Here is a 9,366-nt window from a genome sequence, read left to right on the forward strand (position 1 = left end):
GATGCCTGAGGTGTATGCATTATGCATTTGTTGGGGATATTTAACTATGCATACAGAGATGCGAATCATATAAGGTTATGCATATGTATGCCAATGATTGGTAGGATTGGTTTGATGAGTCTTCCTGTTTGGCAGGAAAGTTATGCATGAAATGATGCATGTGATGCATGTGGGAATGCAACCGGGTAATTGGAATATGCCCTGATTGGGACGTTTTTTGCTTTGGGTGATGGTGCCAGCGGTGTGGACTTTTGGTTATGATGGAGATCAAAATTTTGATGCTCCGCAGGGTGATTTTGGGAATATATTCGGGATGCCCCAAACCACTGAAGGGTTCAGACTTCTCAACACGCGATACTCCAACTGCGATTTAATGTTTCTGCTGGAAATGCATTAGAGACTTGCCCCGGTTTGGCTATACCATGAGTATATCTTTGAGAGGTGATGATTAACAATTGGAATGGATACAGGTGCCTGCACACAGTCCTATACCTTTATGAACAACAAGAGCAAACTTGGGAACTAAGAGGTTCCTCCTTTTACTATTTCAAAAGCAATTTTATTACTTTATTCGATTATGTGTTTTTATTTTCTCCAAAATCTTTAAGAGTGATGTTTATAAAAAATAAAGGTGCTTTGCAAACAAATAGATAAAAATGCAAAATAATTTGGGCACAACTTTTGTCGAGAAGATTTCTCTTTTATTGATTTGACCCTTAAATGGGCGATTGTACATAAAGATGCAATTCCTTAATGAGGTAATTGCTGTGTGTAAAAACAAAGCGGCAATAAAATTGAGTTCCTATTGAGTCTCCACACTGCTATGATCCTTATGTCTTTGATAATCCAATCACCTTGCCTTTGAAAAAAAAAGTCGGGTGGATTGATTCTTTGTCTTCAAGGGACATGCTAGATGCCTGAAAGTACAGTTCTTTGCCTTGGAATTAATCCCTAACTTTTGCCTGGATCGCCCTTTCGGGTTTTCGATCCACCGGGATACCCATTTTTGCCTGAGCCGCCCTTTCGGGTTTTCAACTCAGCGGGTCAATTTTTTTATTTTTATCCCTAATTTTTGCCTGGATCGCCCTTTCGGGTTTTCGATCCACCAGGATAGCCATTTTTGCCTAAATCGCCTTTTCAGGTTTTCGATTTAGCGGCCTTTTATCATTCCACTTTTCTAGGAAAAGTACTTTTTAACAGCATCAGCATTGGTGGGAAGTGGCAATTCATCACCATCCATAGTTGCCAGGATTAGAGCGCCTCCGGAAAAGGCTCTAACCACCACAAATGGACCTTCATAATTCGGTGTCCACTTCCCCCTAGAGTCCTTGTGAATGGGCAAGATTTTCTTTAGCACCAAATCACCCTCTTGAAACACCCTGGGACGAACTTTCTTATCAAATGCCTTCTTAAGACGCCTCTGATAGAGTTGACCGTGACCTAACGCTTTTAAGCGTTTCTCCTCAATAAGGTTAAGCTCGTCGTACCTTGATTGAACCCATTCTGCCTCGTCTAACTTAGCCTCCATTAAGACTCTCATCGAGGGAATCTCCACTTCTATGGGAAGAACTGCTTCCATGCCATATACTAAGGAGTATGGGGTTGCCCCTGTTGAAGTTCGTACTGACGTACGATAACCATGTAACGCAAAAGGTAGCATCTCATGCCAATCCTTATACGTGACTACCATCTTCTGGATGATCTTCTTGATATTTTTGTTCGCAGCTTCAACAGCCCCATTCATCTTAGGTCGATATGGTGACGAGTTGTGATGCTCGATCTTGAACGTTGTGCATAATTCCTTCATGGTCTTGTTGTTGAGATTGGACCCATTATCAGTGATGATTTTGTTGGGAACCCCATATCGGCATATGATGTTGTTCTTTAAGAAACGGGCGACTACGTGCTTTGTGACATTCGCATAAGACGCGGCTTCCACCCACTTGGTAAAGTAGTCTATGGCCACCAAGATAAACCTATGCCCATTAGATGCTTTGGGTTCTATCATCCCGATCATGTCAATGCCCCACATAGAGAAAGGCCAAGGTGATGCTATAACATTCAGCGGGGTAGGCGGTACATGTATTTTGTCAGCATAAATCTGGCATTTATGGCAGGCTCTGGTGTAATGATAACAATCGGCTTCCATCGTTAACCAGTAGTAACCTGCCCTCAGGATTTTCTTCGCCATGGAGTGCCCATTTGCATGTGTGCCGAAAGACCCTTCGTGTATGTCCTTCATAAGCTGATTAGCTTCTTGTTCGTCCACACACCTCAATAAAACCATGTCATAATTCTGCTTGTACAATACTTCCCCATTCAAGAGGAACTTCGATGCTAGCCTCCGGAGGGTCCTTTTGTCAAGGCTAGAGGCCTCTGCCGGGTATTCCTGCTTCTCTAGATATCGTTTAATGTCAAAGAACCAGGGTTTACCATCTGGCTCTTCTGCTGTCGTCAAGCAATGTGCGGGTTCATCAAAACGCCTAATTTCAATGTGAGGCTGATGGTTGGGCCATATCAACTTGTACATGGAAGCCAAGGTTGCTAACGCATCTGCCATCTGATTCTCTTCCCGAGGAATATGAGAGAAAGTGATTTTGTCAAATTTTGGGAGTAACTTCAGCACGTAATCCCGATACGGAATTAGGTTGGCATGTCTTGTTTCCCAATCCCCTCTGATCTGATGTATCACCAGGGCGGAATCCCCAAATACTTCTAGCACCTTAATCTTCAACTCAATGGCTTCTTCCAACCCTAGTATGCAAGCTTCATACTCAGCCATGTTATTTGTACAGGTAAAACAGAGCTTTGCAGTGAATGGTAGATGGAAATTCTTGGGAGACATCAACACTGCCCCAATTCCATGGCCTATTGCATTTGAGGCACCGTCGAACATGAGAGTCCATCCTGCTTTTGGCTCGAGATTCTCCTCTTGTTCAGAGTCTTCAGCATCCTTGACAACCATAATGTCCTCATCTGGGAAGTCAAACTTCAAAGGTTGGTAATCCTCTAACGGTTGGTGAGCAAGATGGTCTGCCAGTACGCTTCCTTTGATTGCCTTTTGTGCAACATATTGAATATCGTATTCTGATAACAACATCTGCCATCGAGCAATCCTACCGGTAAGAGCTGGTTTCTCGAATATGTACTTGATGGGATCCATTTTAGATACCAACCAAGTCGTGTGAGTCAGCATGTACTGTCTGAGACGTTTGGCGGCCCATGCGAGTGCACAACAAGTCTTCTCGAGTAAGGAATATCTGGTCTCGCAATCATTAAACTTCTTGCTCAGATAATATATGGCATGTTCTTTTCTACCAGTCTCATCTTGTTGTCCCAATACACAACCCATGGACTCGTCGAGCACTGTTAAGTACATGATGAGGGGTCTACCTTCTGCAGGGGGCATCAGAATCGGTGGCTCTTGTAAGTATTCTTTGATTTTGTCGAAGGCTATTTGGCAGTCATCATTCCACTCCACGCCTTGATTCTTCCTCAGAAGCTTGAATATTGGTTTACATGTGGCAGTAAGATGAGAGATAAACCGAGCGATGTAATTCAGTCTTCCCAAGAAACCACGAACTTCCTTCTCAGTCCTTGGTGCAGGCATGTTCTGAATGGCTCAAACCTTGTCAGGATCTACCTCGATTCCCTTTTGGCTTACAATAAAGCCTAAGAGCTTCCCAGATCGAACCCCAAATGTGCATTTGTTAGGATTGAGTCTCAACCTAAACTTCCTCAGTCGAGCAAACAGTTTCTCCAGATTAGTGATATGTTCCTCTTCTGTCTGGGATTTGGCAATCATGTCGTCAACATACACTTCGATCTCTTTATGAATCATGTCATGAAAGAGGGTCACCATAGCGCGTTGATATGTTGCCCCAACATTCTTTAACCCAAACGGCATTACCTTGTAACAAAAGGTGCCCCAAGGGGTAATGAACGTGGTCTTCTCCATGTCCTCGGGATCCATTTTAATTTGGTTGTATCCAGAGAAGCCATCCATGAAGGAAAATACAGAGAACTGGGCTGTGTTATCTACCAATACATCGATGTGAGGTAATGGGAAATCGTCTTTGGGACTAGCTCTATTCAAGTCTCGGTAATCTACGCACATGCGGACCTTCCCATCTTTCTTTGGTACCGGTACAATGTTGGCAACCCATTGTGGGTACTTAGCGACTTCCAGGAAACCAGCGTCAAACTGCTTTCTCACCTCTTCTCTGATCTTGAGAGCCATATCCGGTCGAGTTCTTCTTAGCTTCTGTTTGACGGCAGAGCATTCTTCTTTAAGGGGAAGTTTGTGGGTTACGATATCAGTGTCTAATCCGGGCATATCTTGGTATGACCATGCAAACACATCATTATATTCATGGAGGAGCTCTATCAATCTAGTCTTCACTGTATCTTGAAGCGCGGCGCCTACCCTTACTTCTCTTTTGTCTTCTTCTGATCCCAGGTTGATAACTTTGACGTCCTCCTGGTGTGGTTGAATGACCTTCTCTTCTTGTCTGAGCAATCTGGCCAACTCTTCAGGGAGTTCGCACTCTTCACCCACTTCCTCTTCAGCTTGGTAGATTGGACAATCAAAGTCATGCCAGACCCTAGCAGTGTCGTTATCAATGGTCTCGGTGGTGTCTCTGCATGTTATGATTTATGCAGTTTATTTAGAAAGTGCGTGCATTAAAAATTGATGCCATTTTTGTAATAAAACGAAAGGAAAGGAACAAAAATTTGAATGCAAATCTCCATTTATTATTGATATAGAAAACTCTTGAAAAAGATAAAGGAGGCCCTACAACACGCCACTGTGCCTTGGGCAGAGCACAGGGTTTTGTCTAAAATAATAAAATTACTTTTGAAAAATTGAGGAACTTCCACAGCCTTCCAGTTTGTCAGTTCTTCATTGGGCGCGGCTTGTCGTATCCAGCTAGATACCTCCTCCTCATGATCTTCAACATTGATCATTGCCACCTGGTTGCCAAAAATGTGGCCAGCGCTGGTGAACGTTTCCTTTACAAGAGGGATATGCTCCTTATCATGTTGGTTACCGGCTTCAATTGACGATGGGTCATATCCTAACCCAAACTTGTCTCGCTTCTGGTTCACTTCCACCACTTTGCCCCAATCTTGAGCACTTTCACTTTCCATCACAGCCTTAGCTCCTTGCCACGAGGCCATGGACGGTCCTGACTTCGGAGTCTCCAATGTCTTTTGGACAGCCATCATATTTACCACTTCCAAGGACTGGAATGGTGTCTCGGTTATCTCGCCATCCACTTCGATATATCGGAAAGATGTTAAGTGGCTAACCAAGATATCCTCTTCCCCTCCAATCACAATCATCTTGTCATTGGTAATGAATTTTAGCTTTTGGTGTAAAGTGGAGGTGACGGCACCTGCAGAGTGGATCCACGGTCTTCCAAGTAGGCAACTATAACCGGGATGTATGTCCATAACTTGGAATGTGATATTGAAGAAAGTTGGACCTATTTTGATTGGTAGGTCAACCTCTCCTATCACTGCTCGTCTTGAGCCATCGAATGCTTTTACAATCAGGGTACTGGGCTTCATGTTCACCCCCTCCATTGGAAGCTTTATCAAAGTGGTTTTTGGCATGACGTTCAGTGAGGAACCTGTGTCCACTAATACCCTTGATAGTATAGTATCTATACACTTCAAGGAGATATGTAGGGCCTTGTTATGGTTCTTTCCCTCAACTGGTAGTTCATCATCATTAAACCCCAAAAAATTTCCAGTGGTTACGCAAGCTATCACATCGTCAAACTGTTCTATTGTTATGTCTTTCGTGATATGTGCTGCGCTTAACACTTTCAACAATGAATTCCTGTGTGCTTCTGAGTTGAGCAACAGAGATAACATGGAGATTTTTGAAGGTGTTTGATTCAATTGGTCCACCACTTTATAATCACTTTTCTTGATTATCCTTAGAAATTCCTCAGCCTCCTCACGAGTGACCGCAGCTTTAGGCGACAGATGCATTTCTTGCATTTCTTGATTTGGGACAGGGATTTGGACAGGAGTAGCAATTTCTTTCCCTTTGGCTTTTGTAGAAGCATCAACAGCCCTTGGCGCGAACACTCGGCCACTACGCGTCATTCCGGCTGGCCCCACAATTGAGGTAACGTTTGGTTCGTTGATTACCACGGGTTGGTCTTCCTGCCCTTGCTTAAAAGCTCTGGGCTGATATATCCATGGTACCGCCTTCTCATCCTTATATGCGAACGGTGCTGGAAACTCTATCACCAATGGGTTTATGGGGATTTCCACATTAACCTCATCATAAGGAATGGCCACATTAACCTGATCATAAGGGATGGCCACATTAACCTCATCGAAAGGGATGTCCACGTTAACCTCATCATAAAGGATGTCTACCACGACAGCTATCTCTTTCTCTTCTTTGTTCTTAACACGGCGATTTATCTGTAACTCGCCTCGGTCCAGCATTTGTTGTATAAAATTCCTCAACCCTTTATCGTTCTCATCATTGACCAGCTCTTCTGGGACTAGACCACTTTTTAGCAGTTGTGCCCCTATCATGGTGATAGGGGTTTGAATCTCTTCAACCTTAAGAATCAGTTCTCCCTGATCACTCTCTTCAATGGCACTGACGGAAGCATCTCCATGTGTTGGCATGGGATTAGTGTTCACGTTCGGGCGTCTTGGAGTGAAAGTAACAACTTTTGCTTCAATCAGGTCTTGTACCCTATTTTGGAATGCAAAACAATTCTCCAGAGTATGGCCGGGCGCTCCCATGTGAAATTCACAATGGGCATTAGCGTCATATCCGGGTGGATATGGAAAAACAGCTGGTTTCAGCTCCCTCAATGTCAGAAGGCCCTCCTTTTGCAAATATGGGAATATTTGGCTATAAGGTACTGGTAGAGGGTCAAGTTGCCTTCTTGGAGGCTTTGGCTTGAATTGTCTTGGTGGTGCTGCGTTCTGTTGTTGACGAGGTTGTTGATGATGTGGTTGATACATTGGTTGTTGTTGTATGGGTTGTTGATAGGGTATGGGTACCACGGCAGCGACTTGGCCATATGAAGCTTGTTGCTTCCCCTTATAGCCTCTAGATACAGCGTTCGTTTCACCCTCTCTTTTCTTCTGAAAGCCTCCAGAATACTTTTTCGGTGCGCTAGAGGTTGCCACGGCTCCTGAAATCTTTCCATCCCTCAGACCCTTTTCTATGCGGTCTCCGATTGTGACCAGATGTGCAAAATCGGATGCTGCGCTGCTCACTAATCTATCAAAAAATGGGTCCTTCAACGTGTCCACAAATATTCCAGTCATTTCCTTTTCGGACAATGGTGGCTCTACCTGAGCAGCCAACTCTCTCCATCGTTGGGCGTATTCTTTAAAGGACTCATTTTCTTTCATTGCCATCCCTTGCAACTGCATTCGGTCAGGTGCCATATCCAAATTATATTTGTACTGACGGAGGAATGCGTCAGCCAAATCTTCCCAGTTTTGAATCCGCCCTTGCTCTAAGCTCATGTACCATCTCAGAGATGCTCCACTCAAGCTGTCTTGGAAACAGTGTATAAGCAGTTTGTCATTTTCGGTATGAGCAGCCATTTTCCTGAAGTACATCACTAGGTGACTTCTTGGGCAGGTCTGGCCTTGGTATTTCTCGAAATCAGGAGTTTTAAATTTAGCCGGGATGACCAAATTTGATACCAGACGCATGTTCATGGCAGAGGCACCGAAGATATTATTCCCTTCGATAGCTTTGATCTTCTTTTCCAAGGCACGAAGCCTATCTGCAGATGGATCTGGAAGTGTTTTAGGCTTTGGTTGATCCGGCACATAGAAAGCTTCATACGGGTCATCTCCCATTTCGGACCCATAATGAGCAGGTGCTTCAGAAGGCTCTGCACGATCCCCCTCTCCTTTGCTTCCTATTGGTATGTGAACCAGACTCTTCTTGGCGTGGACGTAGCTCTCATCTGGGTGGACCAAACTTGATGGGTTATCATTCCTTCTAGCCTCATTTTCTGCATCAGCAACCCTCTCTCTCTGGGCGATGGCGAGCATTGTTTCCAGCAGTTGATCCATCTTCTCTTGGATCGTATTGATGTCTGACCTCATGGTAGCTTGGTTAGCCTCCACTTGCTCTAACGTCATCTTGTAGTTGCTTCGCGTCTCGTATCGGTGTTGATTAGTCAGCGTTACTGGATAGAGGGCAAAAGGTTGGGTAAGTTTTTTTTGTTTTTTTCGTTTTTATGAAGCATGATGCATGAAGATGCGAATGTTATGCATATTTCATTTTCAGGGAATTTTCATCACAGTTGTAGTTATATTAAGCATTCGAAGAAAACATAAAGTTAGGAAATAAAAATGAGGATCATCCTCCTCTATTCAAATGTTTAAAGTACGGAGTACAAAGGCATAACCGCCCAAATCAATACAGCTCAAATACTAAACTGAATATAAGAAAAACAACAGAATCACACAGCAGTCTTTCGAGTTATGAGTTCTTCTAATTCAAGCTTGAACCTCTTCACCATCCCCTGACACATCATAACAAAATGGATTACGGCGGGATGTGTGCCATGTTGGTCCAATCCTTCCACCGCCTCTCTCAACCTCCAAGGCATTTCTTGGGTCGTCCAGTTGCAGAATTGTACCAAACCGTTGAGCTTTGCACAGTACCCATCTTTGTCCGCTTGCAAGAAATTGATAGTTCTCCTAAAGGTATCGTAATCCTCAATGACTTGCTCTCTTTCCCTTAGCCATATCACACTGTCTTGATGGAATGCCTCGAATCTATCTTGCCAATGTTGAGCAACTTCTCTAGCATCTTTTGCTTCTTGACATTTCTCGGCCCAAGTCGTAGGTGTGACTCGAGAAGCTTCAAGGGCTCTTTCTTTAAGTCGGCGCTCGTGCTCGGCTTGGGTCTCAGCATTATGGAGGGAGATAGTGAGATCTTGTATTTTAGCCTCCAATATCTCTCTAACTTCCTTTTTCTCTTCTGTAGCTCGTAGCCACCATCGCCTATTCTTCTGGCATTCTTTCTCAACTTGTCTTAACTGCTCTTTAAGGGTTTCTAGGCAGTGATCAGCTTGTTCCATGCCTACCTTCACTTTCTTTCTCTTATGTTCTTCCTTGTTGACCTTTTCCTCAGTCGCTTCAAGCTGGGCCTTCTTCCTCTCTAGTTCCCATCTTATTTCATTTCTTTCATTTGAAACTTGTTGGAAGCTGGTCTGTAGCTCTTCATTTTCTCGTCCAAGTCTTGCTATAGTAGCTCTCAATGCTTCCACCTCTTCCATGGAGACAGGAATGGGTTCTGGTGGTGAAGGTTGAGTTGGAGGATCGAGGATGAATGGCAGCTTGATCTCTAGA

The 9,366-nt window shown here is 43.9% G+C and overlaps 1 protein-coding gene across 1 annotated transcript; it reads right to left on the reverse strand.

The window, feature by feature from the left end:
* Positions 1-393: 393 nt before the first annotated feature.
* On the reverse strand, positions 394-8,148 carry LOC127102566 (uncharacterized). The gene is made up of 3 exons (XM_051039920.1): positions 7,702-8,148; positions 4,939-7,341; positions 394-474 (listed from the first exon to the last, which is right to left on the reverse strand). The coding sequence occupies exons 1-3, from the start codon at positions 8,146-8,148 to the stop codon at positions 394-396; spliced, it is 2,931 nt and encodes a 976-aa protein (XP_050895877.1).
* Positions 8,149-9,366: the final 1,218 nt, after the last annotated feature.

The sequence above is a fragment of the Lathyrus oleraceus genome, chromosome 7 (assembly GCF_024323335.1).
Source record: "Lathyrus oleraceus cultivar Zhongwan6 chromosome 7, CAAS_Psat_ZW6_1.0, whole genome shotgun sequence".
Lineage (NCBI taxonomy): Eukaryota > Viridiplantae > Streptophyta > Magnoliopsida > Fabales > Fabaceae > Lathyrus > Lathyrus oleraceus.

Coding starts and splice junctions, on each gene's coding strand:
- LOC127102566 (XM_051039920.1), bottom strand. CDS start 8,148: ATGACGTTAGAGCAAGTGGAGGCTAACCAAGCTACCATGAGGTCAGAC. Junction 7,342..7,701: donor CTGCCATGAACATGCGTCTG/GTATCAAATTTG, acceptor TTGGCTGCTCAG/GTAGAGCCACCATTGTCCGA. Junction 475..4,938: donor TTGAAGATCATGAGGAGGAG/GTATCTAGCTGG, acceptor GACTGTGTGCAG/GCACCTGTATCCATTCCAAT.